This window comes from Lepisma saccharinum, chromosome 11 (assembly GCF_977018435.1).
Source record: "Lepisma saccharinum chromosome 11, izLepSacc3.1, whole genome shotgun sequence".
In the NCBI taxonomy this organism is placed as follows: Eukaryota; Metazoa; Arthropoda; class Insecta; order Zygentoma; family Lepismatidae; genus Lepisma; species Lepisma saccharinum.
The window spans coordinates 53,921,134-53,945,605 of record NC_139239.1 but is presented as its reverse complement, the minus strand read 5'-3'; the positions used below and the strand labels follow the sequence as shown (position 1 = coordinate 53,945,605).

The 24,472-nt window shown below is 38.5% G+C and overlaps 2 protein-coding genes across 3 annotated transcripts in view; both read left to right on the top strand.

The window, feature by feature from the left end:
• Positions 1-3,513, top strand: part of LOC145995255 (uncharacterized) — a 54,457-nt gene extending 50,944 nt beyond the window's left edge. The window contains exons 6-7 of the mRNA XM_083131829.1: positions 484-587; positions 3,199-3,513. Of these exons, the coding sequence (XP_082987955.1) occupies positions 484-587; positions 3,199-3,466 (372 nt within the window). The 3' untranslated portion in view covers positions 3,467-3,513. The remainder of the gene's footprint in view (positions 1-483; positions 588-3,198) is intronic.
• A 7,756-nt stretch (positions 3,514-11,269) lies between these two features.
• Positions 11,270-24,229, top strand: LOC145994804 (uncharacterized). 2 transcript variants are annotated; one of them, XM_083131109.1, is made up of 6 exons: positions 11,270-11,500; positions 15,172-15,803; positions 17,170-17,236; positions 18,279-18,338; positions 18,955-19,058; positions 23,055-24,229. In XM_083131109.1, exons 1-6 carry the CDS (start codon positions 11,273-11,275, stop codon positions 23,293-23,295), a joined length of 1,332 nt encoding a protein of 443 aa, XP_082987235.1. In that variant the 5' UTR covers positions 11,270-11,272; the 3' UTR covers positions 23,296-24,229. The 2 variants fall into 2 exon arrangements, with proteins under 2 accessions (XP_082987235.1, XP_082987236.1); XM_083131110.1 differs by having other exon boundaries at positions 11,466-11,553.
• Positions 24,230-24,472: the final 243 nt, after the last annotated feature.

Genomic DNA, 24,472 nt, shown 5'->3' with positions numbered 1-24,472 from the left:
ATCCCCAAAAACGTAAAAAAAATCAACATTGGACGTTATAGCCGATACATTTCTCCGAAAATGTGATAAAAATACGTCATTTTATGCGATATGTCGTACATCGTAAGCGATGTCATACTAAGAGATTTTTTAAATAGTGTTTATAGCCTATAGGATTTAGATGGGACTGTTAGATTTCGCCGTTAAACCCAATACGATACGCCGTTACAAGCGATGTCGCCATAATCGGTTTCGACTGTATTTGTTAGAACATAAAGTTCTTTTTTTTGTGAGTGTTGCTCGAAGAATTAAGTAAGCACACTAAAATTCATTCGCAATAGTTTGCCTTTATAACAGTATAATTTAGTGTTGAGAAATTCCAAAAGACTCGTTCAACTCATTCTCAAGATAGGAAATTGTGTGAGTGTAAATGCTTCCAACTTTTTGCCCCTAGAAACCGAAAGTAGAGAAATATGCGTAATCAACCTTATCATTTCATTTCAGGAGCACCTAGTCTACCCCAAAATGGCCATGAACGCCCACTATGATTGGCTGTTCATCATCAACCACGGGATTCACATACAAGGCGTTAGGGTGGACGAGTGTTTGTAAGTACAGTCCTCAACTGGAGAAATGAAATATCAGAATTTTACTTCCCTAAAGTAACCAGGTTATAGTTACTAAATCTGAAAAGGAAACTCTTACTTTTATGCTAGACACGCAGCAACAACCATGACATGGACCTCTGCCAGCCTTTATGACGAAGTGGTTACTGCAACCTCTGAGATTCATTCTACAAACGCATAATTTTCATTATGTTTGTTGCATCCTGTACTTAAACAATTTATCCTCGTCGTTCGATTATCATAAAAGATAGAAAGACATTTAAAAATTCCTTGAGGGCTATTTAGAATTAAATACAATCCTCATTGAACTACACTGTCACTTGCTTCAGATGAACAAATGCAAACAAAGACAAGTTATACAAAAAATGTAACACAGCAAAATCAATGCCGATTCAAAATACAGAGTGTCCATAAAGGTTATTTACACTTTCACACATTAATAACAAGAATCGGAATTAACATACAGAAGCACTCAGTTGTTCACATGATGCAACAACTCAAACTGTTTTTGGTGTTCAGCCCACTTCGACATTTGCACCTCTGGTTGCTAAACGGTATTCTAAGTCTGGTCATACTCGCCGTAGCATATCCAGGCCAACAGTGGCAATGGAATTGGTTCTTATGGTCTTTAAAACATTACGAACTTTGGTACCTTTTGTCTTTGATGTAACCCCACAAGAAAAAGTCCAGGGGTAAATGATCAGGGGACCTAGAAGGCCAGGCAATTGAACCATCTCTATCAATCCAACATGCTGGAAAAGTTGTGTTCAGATTGATTGATTGATTTCGTGTTTTAAGTTCACTTTATGCACAGTAAGGCTAATCGGGACTGGACCTACAGTTTAAAGTGGGTTCCGAACCACTATGTGCCTCCACCGGGAATCGAACCTAGGACCTCTTGATTATAAGGCGACGACGCTACCACTGCGCCATCGGGGAGGCCCAAGTTGTGTTCAGGACATCTTTCACAATCTTGGCCAAATGTGAGGAGCGCCATCTTGCTGGAAAAACTTAGAGTTGGTGCATCGTATGATGGTATTACATGTCAACTGCAATTCATGTTATGGGGGTGTGAAATTGTAAACAACTATCATGGACACCCTATATTTGAGATTTCGGAACTCCCATCATACAGAAACCTTCCAGGAAATTCCTCTTGCAACAGATTTTTTTGTGACGTGTTAGGGGAACTCGCCTGTCACGGGTTGCATAAGAGAATGGTGGATATGCAATCAGCGCAAAGTGCGTCACAGCCAGGTGCACCCGAGCATCAGATCATAAATTTTATTGTCACCTTTTTCACTCCACAACATTCCTCCCCATCGATAGTCCAATCATGCGGCTGCATATAAAGCCCACCAACTCATCCATTTCTTGCTCGATTGACCTAGATGGTTTTGCACTGTGACTCATGACCATTTGTTACGTATATTTAATGAAAAAGTTCTCATGATTTCCGTTGTATACCACTTTGATTTGATTCTTGTTGCAAAATTTTACCTATTCTGTTCTACTATAAGATCAAAGTTCATACAGCTCAGAAAAATGACTGGGTATTTACTTATGTATATCACATTAGTATTCTTAAGATACTCTTGCAATCATGATATACAATATGAAAAACAGGTACATATAAACTATTATTTAATGAAGAAACTGTATTTAATATTGACTAATTAACTCTCGCATTTTCTACTCCTCCGTATCCTCGGTAAGACCAATTGACTATTGACAATTCCTTGAGTCCGTGTTAATATTTCATTTCATCTTCGTCTTAGCCATCCCACAGATAAAAATAACCTAAATATTCATCTTCATTGTCGGCCATTCGGAATTCAAGTCGGTCATTGTAGTATTTCTTTGACATATTTTGACCCCTAATTTGGGTAAAAATTTCAACATTTCTCATTTGAAACTGTACAAAATTTCAGTTCTTTGTTCTGCTTCTCTTTTCATGTAAAATCTTATTTTATAGATCCTAATTCTTTCTTCGCTTTAATACGCGTATTTTATCTACGAGGGGAAGTCAGTAAATAGGTCACAAACTGATGTGGGAGAGCTGAAATTAATAGTGAGTAGTTTATAAAGGTATCATTAGGTGGCAGCACAATCCAGCTTGATGATATTCAGTTATCAGTCGCTAGATAGCAGACGTACGCTTGGGCAGTTCAGTTCAAAAATGGCGACCGTACTTGAGGACTGTAAGTGGAGATTGATACTGGGTGGAGGAGATGATTCGAGCTGACAGGCAAGTGACGATAGACAGTGTTCTCATGGTTTAGCCTACAGGATAATGCATGATCAGTTGAATTCCGAAAAGTGTGCGCACGATGGCGGCAAACATTTTGCGAATGATGAAGATGTTAAACAGGAGGTGTGACTGTGGCTAGGACAGCAGCATAAAGACTTTTATGCAGCAGGTTTAGGGAGGGAAATATAGACAGAAAAGAAATAAAGGAGTTCATAAAATATACAGGTTGTTCCCATATTCTGTTAAATCTAAGTGTTCTCTTTTTAGAAATGTTTTTCTAACCGTGCAGCTTACAGGGGAGAACCAAAGTGGTGCTTCTAATTCGAGTGTTTCACTTTGCAGACGGGAGAGAACTCGGTGCAACAGCCCCGACAGGTACCATCCGGGTTACAAGATGATCTGCAAGCAGAAGTACAGCTACAGGAGGATGGTGGCGCTCAACGCAGACGGGAAGCCCTACGCGGACTACTTCAAGATGCCTTCGTCGTGCGCCTGCTTCCTCAGCGACGACTACCCCTTCGTGCGGCCGCACCGCCAGGCGTCCTCTTCCAAGCAGAGGAGCTCGGATTCCTCCAGCTCGGAGAGCATGAGGGCGAGACACACCTTGTAGGCAAAGCATGTTCCCAACAGACTAAATTCTGTCACCCTCTTGCTTCTCAGCACAGCTTTTGTTCAAGTTTCTCAAATAAATTTTATGTATTGCAAATCATTATTGTTTGTTATCATTCCCTAGACTCTAGGGCAGAGTTCCCCAAACTCACCATGCCATTGAGCTACATCCCGCATTTGAAAATTCGGGCACGGACGTCCGCACGGACGTTTATGCCGAATTAATTACTCAAATTATTTTGTCAGACAAAATTTGTGGAAAAAAATAATACCAGAGGTCCAACCACGAATTTTTGTCGGGGGGGGGGGGGTAAGTACCAGGATAAACGTATCAATAATAATAATGATGACATTATTATTATTACTAGTACTAGTAGTTATTATCCTCATAAATTAAGCAAAAAGGGGGTAAATGTCTGTACTAAAGCATTTGTTTTGAACAAACGATTTGAAATATTTTTTTCAACACCGTCAATTTCACATTAGCTAATAATGGAAATCAAGGACACAAACTGTATTTTTGAATGGCAGAAAATGAATGATAAATGCATCCCCAAGATATATGTGTAACTTTCATGTACAACATATGTTTTACACATTTGCAACATGGAGCGACATAAAATAAGAAAATGCATATGCAACAAGTTAACACTAAATTGTGTACGTATTCAAAGCTTATTCAATACAAATATATAACACATATTATTTAAATGCATTACATTACAGAAAACAAAACATTGCGAGAGAAGCGAGCAAGAAAATTTTTAGATCCAATTTTTGCAATTGAAAACAATATTGATTTAATAGGGCGCTAATTTCACTGGATGCCATGGCATTCTCTCTTTTACAACTTTTCTTTAGATCATTTGGCGCCCATGGCCGACTCCCGCCGCCCCTAGCTACAGCTGTGAACTTGGCGAAAACGAGAAAATGCGAACGAAGCAAGCAAGAAAATTTTACGAAATGTATGTATTTTCATTTGCATAAAATTTGAAATCAAAGAGGGTAATTGCTCTTCTGTGCCCCACTGCAGGTGCTCTTGGCCATCAATGTTTGTCCCCCCTTTCCCACCTAGAATTGACTTCCGTCAAATGTTGTGGAGGGCAATGACCCCCTACCCCCCTGTGGTTGCGTCACTGTATAATACAGACATATGTAAGCAATATATGTTTACTTTATATACTTTAGGCTTACTGCCATTGTTAGTCAACATTATTCAGCACAGTTTGTCTGCTCGACTAACCTTGTATTAATGCGAATACCACGCCCTCCCCACTCCATCCAAACCGATTCTAAAGACATGAGGTGGTGTTTCATTTCAACCCTATCGCAGCGAGTTCAGTGATGGTCCTGGGTCTCCCTGCGTACACTCGGTCCTTGAGATAGCCGGAAAGGAAGAAATCTGGGGGGCAAAGGTCGGGGCTATAAGGTGCACACTCAAATGAAGTCTTAGACTGATCACACGGCCTCCAAAGTTCTCTTGCAGCCAATCTCGGAACAGGTTTGAGGTGTGAGAGCTTGCTCCATCTTGCTGGAACCAGAACTTTCGTTTACTAGTAGTCTCATGGGATATACCGAGGGACTGACTTCGCATGTGCACAGAGCATCTCGGACTTTGCTGAACTGACTCCCTCACGCTCTCGACCAGCTCGGCTGTACGCTTCCTGGGACGTCCTGAGTGGCTTGGATGGTTGTCACTTGCTGCACTGAGGTTCTCCACGGTCCCATACTTCTCAAAGTGGTCCACCCAGTTCTGTATTCTGCTTTTGGAGGGGGCCTTCTCACGTTCGAACTGATGCATGAAAGTCTCCTGGATTTTCTTGAACGAGCCTGTCTTGTAGTAATGTTTCACGCAGTATATTCTTTGCTCGAGCTTCCATTGAGGTCTAGTGTGCTCACAGGCGTTGCTTCTGCCATGTCCTCCAAAATAAGGGTGATTGGCTAGTGAATGGATGTAGGAGATATCACAAAAAGTGCACGCGGGGTCCGTGTTTATTGAGTCACCCTGTATTATAAGGGCATTGAAGGAACATAATAATTTTAGACTCAAGCAGTGTTTTTAGAGGGATGGGGAAAAATATGCTTCCTTTGCTCCCTTTGGAAAAAAAAAATACGTTGCTTGCCTCTCTCTGGCAAAAATCCTGCGGACGTCCATGTGACGAGCTACCAAGTGTAGAATATTTAATTTAATTTTTTTTACGATCCCTTGTTCATTTATATAAAAAAAAACTTTACGACATGAATATTTTTTTACAGCACTAAGACGTCAGGGAACTCGGGTTCGAATCCCGGAATGAACATATGTTTTCTCTTCGAGTGTACTTTCATCAATATTTCATCATATCATCACACATCGCCATTAGCCGTAAGTGGCATAAAAGCAACGCTAAATAACGAAAGTCCAATAAAATAAAATCGCATCAAATTATTATTTATAATTATAATTTCTATGCGACATAGATTCAGAAGCTGTCATTTCTTGAGAGTTCAAAACATGTAAATACTTTTCTTACTAACACAGTCAATTTTAAATCTTGTCCCTAATCAGTATCATCTTTCTTCTTACCATGTTAATAAGGATGACACTTATTTTCATCCACAATATTTGTTAGGTTGGGTGAACAGGTAGTTACAGATCTTGAAACGAGTTGTCCATATGTCGGCAAAAGCAGGTCTATGTGACAAAGTTTCACTAAAATATTTCCCTTTTATCTACAGTCTATTCTATCCAAACACCTAGCGAGCTACTGGAAATGACCCTCTGAGCTACCGGTAGGGCGATCACTGCTCTAGGGTACCGTATTGTGCTGTGTTGTATCGTAAATTCCTGTCTCGTCTTTATATCTGCACCCTGTCTCGGGAATGTATGGAGCAAGACCACGCATAACGGTACAGTGCTCTCACTCATCGCACACTTCTCAAACACCTTCTTGGTCAAGCCCTATAGTACCACCAACCTTTCTGAAACCTCTGAAAATATGCGAACTACAGGCTTCCCCATAACTTATACTAGCGACACTAGCGCCACTGTTCCCATTCGAGTTTCAAATGCCGTGGTGGATCTATACCCTTTGTCTTCTGACGTTAGACTTAATGCTTTCGTTGTTAGGTTAGGCATGTTAGGTCTAGGGCTCCTAGCATAAATAATACTGAAAAAATAGACCTAACATGCCTAACATACCAACTACAGCAATCCACCCTTACGTCAGAAGACGAAGGGCGGAGCTTGACCAAAAAAGGTGTTTGAGAAGTTTGGAATAAGTGAGACCCAACGATAGAGATTGGAAGAAAGCGCGTGGACTGAGCAAAGCAGTGCGCCCTGCTGCACAAAGCTGGTAACTGCAGCCCCGTTATCTCCTCCATGCACTCACTTCCCGTCTCACGCATTCATTGGTCATTACGCAGAAATTTGTTTTCCCTCTCGCTTCACAGATTACCGGCACAGAGGATAAACTCTTGTATAGGTGGCTGCGTGCGTTAAGTGATCGACTTTCGATCTCGCCACACCGGAGTTCCTGGATTCAAGTCCTGACATGTTTATGGGTGATCTTTTGTGAGGTCCCTTCAGCAATCATTCTCATCACCACGATTAGCTACAAGTGGTATAGTGTTAAATAGGCTTATTATCTGCTCTCTCTTTGTCGTCGTTTACACCGCACAGGATGCCAGACCACTATGTATGTGTGTGTGTGTGTGTATGTGGAAAGGGGGGGGGGTGGTTCGGGATGTTTTAATGTGGGAAATTTCCCAGCAACGTACTGGGGTTTTGTCAGACTCCAATAACTGGGTATTTGGGAAGAACCCTCGGGAGGATAAAGGCCACCGGATCGTGGTGCTGATCACACCCTATCTACTAATAACCGAGCCACATCCCTCAAGCAATGTACAGGAGGGATTGATTTACTTTAGAAACGTGTAGCAGATCTTATTTAAGATATTTTACATTTTATACACAGAATGGTTAATAAAGATTCGATCTACAGGATGTGGTATCTTAATCACTGCAACGAGTCCTCACAATTAAAATACTTTATTTACAAGTCGATAGAGTTGACCATTACACTATACGAAGAGATCCTATTAAGAATATCTGTAACAGATATATATAAATTCATGGTCGTTTATATATATCATCCAACTTCACAACAGTTTTTCGTGCCAATCATTGCTTATATGCTCTTCTTACTACAGGGTGGCTCAATAAGTCCCTTAACACCCCCGATGCAAGGCCACTGCAGCGTGTAACGTGGAAATGGTGACCACCAATCGTTGCCAGGTCAAGGGGGAATCATATTGACACCATCGGCGCGGTCGGCGTCCATCGTGATGTTCGCCATCTTGAATTCAACTTCCGAATTTTAAATGGGAAGGGGGTGATATGATAAATCAAATCAGTCTAGAATTTCACGAGAAATGCAATGGTGAAGGCGATTTATCTTCAACCAGTAAAACGTTATGACTGAATTCTTGTACCAATTTGCTCCTTCTCGAGGTGTCAGAAATTAACATTAAAATGTCTTTAGCGCGTCAGTAACGCATCGAGGTCAAATTGAAGTCTAGGGAGAGATGTTCGCATGCCATTGAACACGATTTTAATCGGATACATCCTCGAAGTGCTGCGCATTGCGAATGGTTGTCTCGAACAACTAAAGTGTCACGCTTCCATCAAATGAAAAGTCCTTCACAGTGACGAGTCTACATTGTAATCTTGAAATGAAGTCCATGAACAGAACAGTCGACGCTTTTTATCTGAAAGCCTATTTTGGACAGATCACAGCCGAATGGTTAGTGCTGGTAAGTGAATGGTGTGGCATGCTGTGTAGAACACGATTGGTTAGTCCATTTTTCATCGACGGAACTTTAAATGCTTAGGGCTACTTGGTTTTGTTAAATGAACAGGATTTTGCATCCTTGCTTACGGAAGAAGCTACTTTTTACAGTTTCTTTTTCTGTAGGGCGGAACACCAGAACACTATGCGAACGTTATGAGACAGTTTCTGTCCAACGTTAGTTATGAGATGACAAGTGTCGCATATTCTGTTTATTAACTTCACCATGAACATAAACATTAGCATTGTCACTGTGGAGGACTTTTCATTCAACGGAAGTAGCTGTAATTGTTCAACACTGTAATTGTTCTAGACAACATTCGTAATTCGCAGCTTTTAAAATCGTGTGCGGTGGTATGCGAAACTTCTCTCCCTAGACGCCACTTTGACCTCGATGCGTTACTATCGCGCTAAAGACATTTCAATGTTAATTTCTGACACCTCGAAAAGGAGCAAATTGGTACAAGAATTGAGTCATAACGTTTTACTGTTTGAAGATACGTCGAAAACACCTTCACCATTGCATTTCTAGTGAAATTCTAGACTGATTTGATAAATCTTATCACCCCCTTCCCATTTAAAATTCTGAAGTTGAATTCAAGATGGCGGCGGACATCAAGATGGCCGCCGACCACGCGGGTGGTGTCAATGTGGTTCCCCCTTGGCCTGGTAACGATTGGTCGTGATCATTTTAACGATGCGCGCTGCAGTAGCCTTGTATCGGGGGTGTTAAGGGACTTATTGAGCCACCCTGTATATTCCTTTTTTTTCCTGTTACAATCCACTTAATATTCGGTTGTATTTCAACCATATCTACTTGTTAAATACCAGTCCAAGACGTCAAAACGTCTTTCTCGGTACGGCAAATAACTCTCCTCTTAAGTACATAAAGTCCTTGAGAATCATAATTATCCTCCAGTTCCGTAAGCTTTCGTGCGTCGACGTTATCATCATCATTGTTTAAAATTATTTAATTGTTCTCCGTGTCGCTAAGCTCCCAACAATATCTTCAGTCTCCATACACGTTCGCATCCTGTTCTAAGTCACAACTCATACTTGAAAAGTGACATCTATTGCGGGCCGGAGAAAGTATTAAAAGACGATTTAAACGGAGGGAATGCAACGATGCGAGGCGAAAATGACCACACATGGTAATAAGCGATGCAACAGGATGTCCGTTATCTGTGTTGTCACTGGTTATGGAAATTCAAGATGGAAAATTATGCGTGCACCTTGTCCTTATTTCGCACGCACTGCAATCAGCGAACGCATAGAAATAATCGCTTGGATTTCCCTCCCGTAATTCTCATGCAACCACGTGCGTCAGCACCGGGGGAGCGAGGGTGGGCTTAGTCTAAACCCGCAGTACTGACTACCAAAACAAACGACATGAAAAATTTTCAAATTCCATATTGTAACATAAGGACTTCAGGCACACAGGCAGAAGAATAAAGAGAGGTGGGGGTAAGGAGGAGACAGTGGCGTGCCAAAGAGGAGTTGGTGTGGGTCATGCCCCTCTTTTTGGCCCAGTTTTCCTAAAAGACACCAAATGCAGGAAAAGATGGCAAAATGAGAACTAACTATTAAAAAAATAACACGTAATCCCCTTTCAAAAATCCTGAGCACGACACTGGAGGGGGAAACAAGAATATAAAGAAAAAGTGGAAGAAAAAGATTAAGAAATGAACAAAGAAGGAAACGAGAGAGTACAAATAAGTAAACAAACAAGGAAAAATGGGAAGAGAGAGATTGAAATTGGAAGATGTACCTCCCTTCCCTACCAACATAATATCACCTACTACATGGTGGTAGGATACTAGAGACTACATGAGAAAGTAGAAAATGATTAAAATTAGTGCAATGCATTAGAATGAGGCCAAGAGCTGTATATCTTCCGAAACTGTACATACGTATATTAAAAAGCATTACAAATGTCTTGAAAATAGGTATACAATTTTTTAAAAATAAAAGAAATTCAAAATTAATTTTCGAATATTGCTTTTCTTATTAGCAGCACGAGGTTGGGCAAATTTTGCTTTACAAATTGGAATATGTGTGGTCTGTTCACGCACACGCAGCGCCACCCCACCCCCCCACACACACACTCCTAAACATACACAAATTATCGAATCCAACACACACAGGGCCTCCCCGATGGCGCAGTGGTAGCGTCGTCGCCTTGTAATCAAGGGGTCCCGGGTTCTATACCCGGTGGAGGCACAAGTGGTTCGGATCCCACTTTAAACTGTAGGTCCAGTCCCGATTAGCCTTACTGTGCATAAAGTGGACTTAAAACAACATATCAATCAATCAATCCAACACACACAAACTCACTGCGTGGCTTTCCTTCCACTTCTTGCTAATCGCGACGATGAGGATGAACAATCATGCGAGAATTCATGAAGGGATACTCACAAAGAACACCCATACCTATGCCGAGGTTCGAACCCGAAATCCTTGGCGCCGTAGCGTGCGTGCTGTCAACCATTTCGCCACGGAAATAGTCTCCATATGATCGATTGAGTTGATGTCTTAAGTCCACTTTATACACAGATAGGCTAATCGGAACTGGACCTACAGTTTAAAGTAGGATGCGAACCACTATACACCTCCACTGGGTATCGGAACCGGAACCCCTTGATTACAAGGCGAGGCGTTACCAGTACGCCATCGGAAAAGTAGAGTAGTTCACATATGGAAGTTGAAATTTGTACCTCCAAAATAAAAAACCTACGCCACTGAAAATAATAAAAGATAGGAAAAGAGACCTTTTAAGTCTAATGCACGTTGATTAATTAACGAAAAAATCTCCGGTTAAAATTAAAAGCATAGTAGACCTTGAACCTGTGAGAGTGTTATTAGGTATTTCCCTGAAGGTGTTTCTTTTCGAAACGTTGGTAATCCTGTGACACATTTTTCCCATGGCCGTACGCAACAGGCATTGATCTTGGCAGTCACTGCGGTGGCTTTCAAGGCCAATGGTGTCACAGGATCTTCCTGCTCGCTGTCTTCCAACCACGTCCGGACGCAATTGTAAACAAGGCCCACTTTGGAGTCCGGAAGCAGTCGTCAGTCGCGCACGTCACCAGCAACACACACACACACACGCACCTCGGTCGGAGAATGTCAATTATGTGCTTCGAGCGGTAGAAAGTGCAAGGTCCACAATCACTGGAGAAAGGATGCTTCACCTGTGGAGCGCCTTGGTGAGTGTTTCTTCTGTGCAATATTCATGGTTTCCCAAGGATGGTATATCGCAGTAAGTACATTACCAGCAGTGATTTATCTACACACGTCCTAAAACTCTTCACAAAGCCTCATTTATAGTTCACCGCATAATCGTCGCACCCTGTATCGGTATAGGAAAGTATCGGTTAGCATTTATTTACCGATACCAGCCAAGACTTTTCCGGAATGGTGTTTCACGGGCTCTGCAAAAATGCCGTGCGACACTTTCGATGAGTCTCATTATCCTGGAAATTATGCAAAATTAGAAGTTTCTTTTGATTTCGCACCAGTTTTGTGCGAAAAAAACTGAATTTTGTGATACCATAACGTGTAATTTAATATTGTGGTATAATTATGCCCAGGCGAGTAACAATATTTGACAGTGTTCAGAAAATATAAGGCAATTTACTTTTTTTTAAAACCTTGCTTGATAGCTGGAACCTTTTTTTGTAAGCATCCTAACCATGGGCGTTGCCAGAAATTTTTGCAAGGGGGGTCAGGCAAATGATAAAAGTTGAATAGTAGAAAACTAATAACTATTATTACCACGGTTATAAATGTTATTATACAATAATAAATATTATATACTAACAAAAATAAATTTTATTCCAAATAATAATAATAATTATTATTTTCGGTGCAACGAGAGTTCGAAGAACATGCAGCAAAGCACTACAGATCCATTATTGTCACTAATGTTTATTTTCCTGTCTGATAGCGTCATGTTAGTACAATACCGAAACGGAATAATGCTAGTGAAGCCGTACAGGATGAAATCTTGAGATCTTTTTAGCTCAATTCATGCATTCTTGGTGTGTATTTAAAGATAGTAAAAATATTTAAAAGCACCTTCCTCACATTTTTATTTATTTATATTTGTAAGCATCCTAACCATGGGCGTTGCCAGAAATTTTTGCAAGGGGGGTCAGGCAAATGATAAAAGTTGAATAGCAGAAAACTAATAACTATTATTACCACGGTTATAAATGTTATTATACAATAATAAATATTATATACTAACAAAAATAAATTTTATTCCAAATAATAATAATAATTATTATTATTATTATTATATAAATGGGGAGACTCGATCCACACACCGATTGAATACCAACACAACTATTTTCCATGATTTATTTTGCATTTTATACAGTTACAATCTGAAATGCATTTTGATATTAACTTTTGCACATGTCGTTCAAGAAAAGGCTTTAAATGTTAGGGGAAATTTTCATTCATAAAATGTGTTGTGTGGCCTCTCACCTACAACTGTAACTATTAGAATTTTGAAAACTGTGGAACCATTTGTTCTTTGGATGAAATGGTAGAATATAACCTTGGTCCTGAATTTTTCACTCAATGCATTTTTACTTTCATAATTCTCTTCGAATACTAACTAAATTAACTATATTTCTGTTCTTAACAATAAGAGGAACAAACTTCCAAATTTCCTGTATCTTTAAGTGAACAGTGTCAATTTCCAAGGAGGATCCACCGACCGTTTCGTACCCCCCCCCCTCCCGACGCTCATGATCCTAACTTAGATTTGTGTTCCGTAGAAATATATTGACAGCGCGAGGCCCTGTGCGGTGGCATGCGTCGCACATACCTAACAGCAGTCCTGAGTCTGGCATCAAAAACTATTTTCAGATAATGTTTTCGCTCGTATCAGCTCAAATGATTATTGTTCTCGCTCTGGTGAGATTCGAATCCCGGATGTTTGCAGAACGATACCGTGGGATAACAATTTATTCGCACCCTACCTTTCTCGAAAATTACATCGTCGGGCAAGATGTAATTTAGCTTATGTCGTAAGAGGATGGAATAGCAATCCATGTAAAATTTCAATTGGTTATTGCACTGATCACTCAATTACAAAGGTTCGAATCTCAAGGTGAGTGAAGAATGAATGCACCTGAAGACTCAGAGAAGAGATACTCCGTGGAGACAATGTGTAAAAGTAAGAATAAATTCAATTGAAAGGGGACTGTAATTAAAATTCCACGATAAAACTCGGTAGTACTAAAAAAAATGTACTTTCTGCAATGGCCTGCGGAGAGGAGGGAAAAGGGATCACCACGGCCCCTCTTGCGAAACATTTTATTCAGGTAATTTAAATTCAACCACCGTACATTTCAAATTCAAAGAGTGTTTGAATTGGAATCAACACTGTTTTTGAAAGGCACGTGTCTTGTTTAACCCACTCTGAAAATAAACCTTGCTGACGCTGCTAATATTCTGGTACACAATATCTGTTTTATAAGGACTCCATTACGTAGTGGCTAGCATTGGCAGGTTTTGAACCTTACAGGTCTTGGTCACGAGACCACGCGACAAAAAGTTTGGCCCTTTATTTGCCCGAAATGTTCTACATTGTGGCTAGCGAATTTGTAGCAAAGTTATCTCTGTTGGGTTTGGTTTCAAAGGCGAATGATAACGATGGAAAGTATAGCACAAAGTCTACAACACTCAATATTCCTTCTCTCTCTACTACCCATGACTTTGATCCCACCTTATCAACGGGCATATCTCAGTCATGATATGATGGACGTTCTGTTCTTTGCAAACCTAAATGGTAAATAATGATATTTTAGCCAATAAAATGCAACACATTGACTAAAACTACATTAGAACCGTGGAGTTGGGAATACGATGTACGCGGAATGGAACAACCAATCCTTTTAAACTCTGATCCTGCACAATATTATTATATTGTGGTATATTTAAAATGCAAGCTCGACCAAGATTCGAAACCGTATCTCTGGTAAACAGTATCATCGTATGTTCCTGCTGTTATTTCCACATAAACACATATCAATGCCTCACCCAGGCTTCGAACCTGGAACCTTTGGTATCGTAGCTTGCTGCATTAACCATTTTATCATATTGAAGGTGACAACTGAACTACCGACGGAGTCCCTATTTCACACGATTCCTCACTTGACCGTTTTACACCCCTCCCCCCCTCCACTCGGGCGCCCCCGTCAGAGTAAAAATGATTAACGCAATTGTTGAAATAATACCGTCAATGAACCCAGCAATTCATTTGCAGGTCTCCCACTATGAAGTTAGAATTACGATCAACAGATGGCACCTCCGGCGGAGAATAGCTTCCTGCCATCTTGGAGCGATTTGTTCAACTACTTGAAGTTATCACTGCGCAAAATTCGACATGAATACGATGATTGAAGTTTATTTTACTTCGCTTTTCTGCCACTCTTGGCTAATCGAGAAGATAAAGATGAGAGATGGTATGATGAAATTGATGAAGGGACACTCACAAACACCCTCGCTCAGGCCGGGAACCATTCCCGGAACCCCTGTAAAAAAATACGTATGTGTTGATTATTTCTTTGAATATTCCATGGTACTCGTGTACTATACTGGATAGTTTCATAAAATAACCGATTATCTACCCTGTCCACATAGGCATATCAGCGCTGGGAGTGAGGGGATTAGTGGTGAAAAATTTCATTTGGTTCATTATGCATCTTACATTTCAAAGTAAAATCAATGGTATTGCCTTTCAAGTAATCCAATTTAAAGCATTGCCATGATTTTAATGTATCCGTATATTCCTTGCTCCTTCTGGGAAAAAAAACCTGGGCACATTTACACCTGTCCACTTACACTTATTTTTATTTTCCAGGTACTCATCTTGTGTCTAAGGATGTGTAACGATCTTTCATTAGCTGTTGAGGTGAATCAATATGAAGTACCAGACTTAACACATCAACAGAGAACAATCAGTGATAAGTACGTTGAACGTTCAGATAAGGTATTCGATACCGACAATCCAAAACAAGACATACTCTCAAAGTTACAAAAGAAAGAAGTGTTCTTGCAGCCCAATGATGACGATAGCAGTCGACATCTTCCGGGAGTTTTAAAAACTAATTGGATTGCAAATACAAGACATTACGATCCTGTGCAACATAATTTACCATCAATACCTGCAGTCGTGAGTAAAGAAGGAATCAATATTCACAAGCCATTTTGGTCTTCTGTAGCAGATGCCAGTTACAGAAAACAGCGTTCGGAACAGCATGCAGCAGCTAGTGAACACGAGACTAGACTCAACGATGAAGTTGTTCAAACATCAGTTCGTAAGGTGTCTGAATTTACTGCTGGACTACTGAGGTTGCGGGTGACTAAACGGTCAGATGGAAGTAGTCCGGAGTTCGTGTTCCCTGACCAGCGCTTCCTCCCGAACGTCGGAGAGGGTGGCCCAAAATGTGCGAATGGATCAACGTTCTGTGTAGACGCGGATGAATATCCAAGGTAGGTTATACAGGGTGGGACAAAAATAATTAGACGATTTAAATCTGGCGCCATACCGACATCTTTGTAGGTGGTGGCACGCACACCCCTTGGTAGAGCGGTTTTAAGCCATCAGTCGTCATGCAGCGTTGGTCGGAAGGGCATCGAGCGTTTGCTGTGGCACGTTCCTTAGAAACAATGACTCCGCTACTGTAAAGCAGCATGTTTTTCGACGGCATTTTAACGTCAGAAGGAATGGAAAGGTTCCGACACAATTCAGAATTACTGCATTCATTGTCAGTAAGAGGCCTCCTGATCTCTATTCCAACTTTAAATCGTCTAATTGTTTCTGCCTCACCCTGTATATTCTTGCGATAAGAAAAAGTAATTTGAATTTTAAGTAGAAAGACTTGGACCATTCCAATAGGATAAGATGTATAACGGATCAGATTTAAATCGATGCCAATTATAGTAGTATTTAAAATTATTATGAATTGTATTATTTAGGTTTTTAAATAGAATTCAATAAGAAGAGCTTGTTTAGCAGAGGTGCTTTGGTCCTATGTGCTGCTTTACAACCATTCCTTATAACAAGCAATAAAACTTCTAAAAAAATCATACTAATGATGATAAAATGTAATAAGATGTATTAATACATATATTTATAATATTAATTTACAATAATGTAATTTCAGTGTTGTAATGTTAGTCAAGTTATTTGTAATATTTTTACCACATTTCAATTATCTCGGTTTAGAAAATTTCATGTCCCCATTCAAAGCAAAGATGGAGGCAAGGGGCTGCAAGCCTCTCAAAGCGCGTGCGTACACACGCACCTGGTATATAAAGTCAAATGTAACCCTTGCATATAGCACCGTGCCATGAAGGCGCATTTAGGGGATGTGGGGATAAATGTCACAGTCGAATCGAGGAGGATTAATCAATATGTAGTTTGAAGATCGTATTAAGTTCACATTATGCACGAATCTCGGCTTACAGTTTAAAGTGCGATCCAAAACGTACATGACTGAATGCAGACTTATTTTAACAAGCAGTTTAGCTGAAGGTTACAATTATTCAATAATTATATTTGATTGGACATTAACACAGGCTCTTAAAGGATACCGGCAAGCAATATTAGTAATTTTTGCAGACTGTTTACTCAGTTCCCTTACTGGCTTAATATTGAAATTTTTGGGAAATTCTAGGCTGTGTTTCACACATTTCTCCGGTCTTTTGCACTATTGTTCTTGAGGTATTTATAAGAGCATGCCTGAGACTTGTACAAGTGTACGGAAACATAGAGCGTAACGTGCAGCTTATGAAGAAGCAAAATTAATTAATTGGTTCTTAATTACTTCTCACCATAATATTGTTATTTTTTCAGTGGATTCGTCGTACAAGCCTTGAGAAGGAAGGGTGACAACGTGAAGGAACTATTGAGTGATGACGGGGTAAGAAGATTAATAAAACTTGTAATAGTTTCTCAATTAAGTTCTAAATTCGACTTACATAACACCATATCAAATGTTATATATATCTTCTATAGATGTTCGAATTTCATGTAGTGACATCTATGTGTGGTTTTGTAGCATAAGGCATTGTTTTGCATTCTATTGGCTACATTTGAATAGTACTAAGGATTACTGTAAGCCCTTAAGAACCGTAGCTACGTCAAGCAAAGTTATGAAAGTTCTTGTAAGTCTGCTTTGTGCATATAGAGGTAAATCGGGACTGGACCAACAGTTTAAGTGGATCCTGAAATGTACCTCCAGGTTCCTTTTAATCACAAGACGAACCATTAACCACTATGTTATCTGGGTACACTAGATGGCTGTAGAACTCCGAAGAATGCGATTATATGTGTGCCAAGTGCCAACTAAATATTACGCATCAAGTGTAACGTACCCAAATGTGGAAATGAACATTAAAAGGCGCAGCGTAGGAAAACTTGAAAACTTGTTTTCTTTTCCACGTGTCAAGATATTTTGACGTTATGTTCCACCTAAAAAAATGATCAAAAATGATGGAGAACGTATCCTTGTTGTTACAATAACTAGAAACATGTCAACTAATATCTCAGTTGTTCATTATGTAAATAAAAATATGTACACTTGGGTGTGCAAATGTAATGATAATTTCCAAATTATCGTGTTTGATCAGATCTAATGCTTAAAATTAGAAACTGAATTAAAATATGTGTTCAGAAGAGGTGGAAGGGGGGGGGGGTGAGGGGTCAGGTTAGGAATAAATCTAAAAGTGTAGACCTTTGAAAGAAGAGGGAGAAACTTACCAGGGCATCACATTGGAAATCCACAATTTTCATTATGCGACCACAATATGTGTCACACTACTACTCTTTCTCAGCACATACAGAACACTTTTTTAATGTGAAGTGAACCAAAAGTTGCTAACATATCGTAGTGTGTTTGTGTGAGAGGATTTTAATGCTTTTCACAATCTAAATTTAAGAACTGCATCTCTTCGTTGTTTCAGATAGACGATTTAATGCATCGCATGGGAGACCCAGGAGAAACTAAAATGTGTTCTTCCAAGGTAAGCCACAAGCTTGCATGATTGATTGATTGATTTAAAACGTTTTGGGTGCGTTGGCACTTAAGGCCATTTTGCACTCTTCCGTGTATACGGGGAAACATCCCCTTATCTAAGCAAGCTTGCATGAGGCAAGTATCATGAAGTGTATATTCTTGAAAAGATTCTCTCGGGCTATCGACCAAGTGAGTCGTGGACAAGATATCAAGCTTTCGAGAGTTAACATTACTCTCATCTTTAGGGAAGAAGTCACCTTTAGCTCTCGAAAGCTTGGAATCGTATCCACGACTCACCTGGTCGATAGCCCAGAGATGTTTTCATCGTTAGTCGCCAGGAAAGCTTCAAGATTTATTTACTTGTGGTCTGTAGTAGCTTCTAAAACTAGTTTTGTCTTGTAGAATAGAGTAAAAGTGGTGTGTGTGGAAGTGCCCCAGTGTCACTTATCTCACAGCCGTTCCAACATGATAACGGTCCTCCACATACGGCATTACATGAATCACAAACACAATTAAATAACAAATAAAACTGTAAGCAAGCATAAGTATGTATTTTGTGTGCTAGCTATAATATGATTAGTAGTGCCAGTGTGTTATACAAATCGCAAGTACTTCTATTTCAGGAGCAGATCATATATCCTAAGCTGGCCTTAAGTAAGGACGAAGAATGGAGATTCATTGTTAACGAAGGAGAATATAAACAAGGATTTAAGGTCGAAACTTGCCTGTATGTATTTCAATGAATACTTTTTACTTATTAGTTATTAATTTTGTGCTTCGGAGAACATGTTCATACAATTACAGTTCATAAACGTTCATGTTTTTTCACCAGAACAATAATTATCTTCACCTATTTTGTGCAACAAAATGTAGTTTTATTTATTTAAGTACCGAAATTACTCATACTGTTCCATTTAAAAAAATGTTTCTTTAATTTTTTTGAGCAAAATGTATTTTAACTCATATTTTTCTAATTCAATTAATATTTCGCTTGAAATTTTACAAGTGTCTTGCATTTATAAAACAAGGGCATGAGCTTGCATTGCAGTTTCTCAATCTTTTTACTAGCCTCAAACTAATAAATTAAGTTTGTCTAGAAAGACTCTCTCTACTTGGATCAAATATTATGGCACGTAAGACAAAGGACCGACTCTACAAATTTACTTCTCCATACATAAATACAGCACAGCACGGCTACTTACAAGGCAGATCCTGCTTAACTAACTTGAGCATCTTACTATCTGACGCTATCCACTCCATATCTGAAAACTATTAACTGGATGTAATATATATCTTGATTTTTCGAAAGCTTTTGACTCCATAAACCACAATTACTTGCTACATAAATTATCCAATCGATTCAATATTCATGGAAAATTTCTCTCTCTGCTCAAACATTACCTCCAAAATAGACAACAAAAAGTTGTACTTTCCGGAATCTAACTAACTAACTAACTCTCTAGCCTTCTTAAACCCGGAGGTTCATGGATGCAGCAACACAGGCTTTCCATCTGTCCCTATCCTGAGCAAGATCTATATATTATTTCCATCCCTACCGATTTCCTTTAGGTCCATCTCAACATTATCCCTCCATCTTCGTCTTGGTCTTCCTACTGGTTTCTTACCATCAGGTTTCCCAACAAGAATCCTGTAAATTTCTCTTTCCTCTCCCATTCGTGCCACATGGCCCTCCCACCTAAATCTTCTTGATTTAATTATTATATTAATAATATCTGGACAGGAATATAAATTGTGCAGTTCTAAATTATGTAACCTTCTCCACTCACCTGTCCTCTCATCCCTTTGAGGTGCAAAGATTTTCCTAAGGATCTTATTTTCAAATACTCTCAATTTATGTTCCTCTTTCAATGTAAGGGACCAAGTTTCACATCCATATAATACTACAGGAAAAATTACTGTTTTGTATATTTTAACTTTGTTTCTTAGATATTAAACGAGAAGACAAAAGTTTATGAAGAGAGAAGTAACATGCATTTCCTGAATGAAGCCTACTTTTTATTTCCTCTTTAATATAATTTTCATTTGTTAATATTACTCCTAAGTACTTGAATTTGGAAACTGGTTCAAACGAGTTCTTATCAATAATTAGATTGTGATTATTACATAACACTTGGTTTCGGCTTGTAAGCTCATATATTTAGTTTTCTCTTTGCTAACTTCTAAACCTATCTCTTTAGCTGTTTTGAAAAATATTTTAGCATTCGTCTTAATTGTATTTACATCATCCCCAAGTAAGTCTACATCATCTGCATAAGCTAACAGCTGAGTCATAACGTTTAATTTTAGTCCTTCGTTAGTTTCTTTTACCTTCCTAACAGCATATTCTAAGGCAAAATTAAAGAACAATGGAGATAATGCATCTCCTTGTTTTAACCCATCATGAATTGTAAATTTGTCAGACATATTAATATCCACACGAATTTTACTTTCTATTTCACTGGTGGATACTTTTATCATATTAACAAGCTTCTTACGTATTCCAGACTCGACTAATATATTATATATTTTAATTATTTTAACTGAATCATATGCTTTTTTAAAAATCAATGAATAGCTGATGGACATTTTGATTATATTCCCACTTTTTTCAAGTGCCTGTCTGATGTGAAAAATTTTATCTGTTGTTGATCTGTTACGTTTAAATCGACATTGATAATCACCCATAATTTCATTAGCATATGGTGTTAGTCTTGTTAAAAGAATGTTAGACAATATTTTGTATGTTGTTGAGAGTAGAGAAATTCCACGGTAATTATTGCAGTTCATTTTATCACCTTTTTTAAACACAGGAACAATTATGGATTCTTTCCACTGTTGAGGGATTTCTTCTTTATTCCATATTAAACAAATTAATTTATGAATTTGACATATTAACGAATTCACACTATATTTAATTAACTCAGCTGGTATTATATCAATGTCAGGTGCTTTGTTATTCTTTAGCCTTTTAATAGCATCTTTAACTTCAGTCAAGTTAGGTTCTGGAACTAAAGGTTCTGCTGTGTGAACTTCTTATCAAGCTGTATCTTCTGGTGTGCCCCAAGGCAGTGTTCTTGGACCTCTTCTCTTCATCCTGTATCTTCCAGAATATCTTTCCGACTCTTGTAAAAACCTCCTTTTGTTTGCCGACGATTGCAAAATTTACAGTAAAATATCAAATTTCAGTGATATGGCACTTCTGGAAAAGAATTTAGACTCCCTGATAAAGTGGTGCGAAATATGGAACATAAAAAACTTAACCCTCAAAAATGTACTACAATAACGTTCTCCTTAAAGAAAAACACATTAAACACAAAATACTTAATACATAATAATTGTGTACAAAGAGTTGCAACACAGAAGGACCTGGGAGTCATATTTGATGAGAAACTATCCTTTTCTGAACACATCTCCGCTGTCACGAAGGGTTCCATGCGTATGCTGGGTCTACTCTCTCGTTTTACCGAAATGAACAACCTGTCTGCTCTCAGCTTTTTTTTTACAAATCTTTCGTTTCTCCTAAAATTGAATTCTGTTCTCCGGTCTGGTCTATGGCATGCCCTTCAAATTTAGATAGACTAAATTCTGTTTTAAATTTCTTGCTGGCCATTGTTCGTTACCAAATTCCATCCACTAAACACCTACAAAAGCCTATTCTTCGGAAATTTTGAATATCCTTCCACCTCACGAGAGACATAAATTGGCAGATCATGTATTCCTTCATAAAATAGGTAATGGTACCATCATAAGTGACCGCCTTCTTCAGGAACAAGAAGCACTGAACTTCTTGCTTCTCAGAAGCCAAGGTTAAGCCTCATCCAGCGTTCCTTGCTCTACAGACTACCCAGCCAATTCAACATGTTAACAGGTCTAATTGACATTTTTGATAATCAGGCACGTTTTAAAAGACTATTTTACAAAAACGTGTAAGGGTGTTTATATGATGTAATTTTTGTTTTTGTTATTAGTTCTTATTTTTATTGTTCTTTTTTTTACTGTTTACATTCCAATGTAAAATGGCTAACGCTGTGTTTGGAATTCTTGTTAAATAAATAAATAAATAGATACAGAGTGAAAATTCGCATAACCCAAACTTCGATCGCTTCTTATAACATGATTTAGTTAGTGTTTTAAGTCAACTTTATGTACAGTTCAGGCTAATCTGGACTGGACCTACAGTTTAAAGTGGGATCCGAACCACTATGATCCTCCACCGGGTATCGAACCCGAGACCCCTTGATTACAAGGCAACGACGGTACCACTGCGCCATCGGGGAGGTCCCTCTTATAACATGAAAAGCGTAAGATGTATTTACATTACATAGCTTTGACCATTGAAATATTTTTCAATTCTTATTTCTTTACTCCATACAGGAAATTCTATAAATTTCCATATTTTTGTTTCAGAATGTCATTTTTGGGTGAGAAAAGCATGTAACAAAATCTCTAAAGGTCACAATTAGGGGTCTGGTCACTGATGTTATTCCACAATTTGCGACCAATATGATTCATGTGGAGCATTTCATTAATTTTGGACTGCTCATTGTACGAGTTAAGTACAAAGTTGCCTTTTTATGACCTATCACCTTAGATGACAACACCATCAGGTCCAAATTTTGTCAACAGACGCAGGTCACATCTGTCTAAGCATATTGTATGCATTTACTTGGGGATATGTGACATAACGGCAATATATACTATTACTATCACTTTTTCTCCACAGGAAAGAAGATAGTCCCTGCACCCTATCAGAAGTGTTCCCAGAAGGTTACCAAGCAATTTGCAGGCAGAAGTATATTTTCAGAAAAATGGTGGCCTTGAATGGGGATGGGAGAACCTATTCCGACCAGTTCCAGCTGCCATCATGCTGTGCTTGCTACCTGAAGTCAGCACTAGAAAACAGAATAGGTTCTAGCCAAGGTAGGAAGAACTCCACCACCAAACCAAAGCCACCAATGAAATAACTTGTAATAAAACAGTGTAGAATTTGTGAGTAATAAATGTATGCATGCCTGTGATCTTTAAAAAAAAATATACGTATAAACTCGAATTTGATCAGGGTTTTCAAATTTTCATGGAATTTTATACCATTAGAAAGTGACAGCCTTGGTCATTCTGTCTGAATCAGTGGAGTACACATGGATTTCGAATAGAGAGTAGGGAGTTATGTCTTCTTGTTTTTAGAGGCCAGTTCTATATTTTGCCATTTGTTCCTGCATTTGATGTTAATTCTTTAGGACAATTGGGCAAAAAAGAGGGTATGACTCCCACCAGCACCCCGAAACACATATAATAATTAAAAACTCATTACGCTGATCACCTAATAGGCTACTCATCACAAGAAAGTGTGCAAGTAGATTCCTAACATAAAACAATCATCTCTACTTGTATTAGGAACTAGTCACTAATTTTGTACTATCCTGGAATGAATAATTCTACGATTTTATTATTTTCATTCCACTTTTTATCCTGACAGTTTAATCTTACAGTTCGTAAAAGTGTATGTGTTTTGTTTTTTACCAGAACAAGAACAATCTCCACTTTATTTATGCAACAACATGTGACTTTCTTATTTTATAAGAAACAATATTACTCATACTATTATTTAAAAAAATAATTTGTTTACTGTTTTGAGCATAATGTATTTTAAGATATATTTGTTTTGATATTTCATGACCTTCGAGTGTTTTCTGAATGAACTAATTGAAAAAAAAACAACACATTATTAATTGTTGTCAGGTGCATAATACTACATAACAGTTACAAAGTCATAACAATAGTGTCATTGGAATTTCTTAGTAGGATACAGTAATAATTTGTCCACACACAGTTATTTTTGAACCTCTGTTGCAACGGAGATACAACTATGAAATAAAACTTTATCAAAGCACTGGGAAATATGGAAGTTTAAAATTGTTTTTCTTCTTTTGAAATATAGAAAAGTACTCAATAAATTAAATTTTCCTACTGTTAAGAAATTAACAGATGTTTATGCTTAGAATTGTTTTCTTTGTATAGCTTAAACTTTGTTTGAAAGTAGCATTGTTGGCATGGTTCAAATGAATGTATTAACGTTAAAATATATACATAATTGTGCATGTTTCAAATTCATTTGGTAGCTTATGTTATCCAGTTCAACGA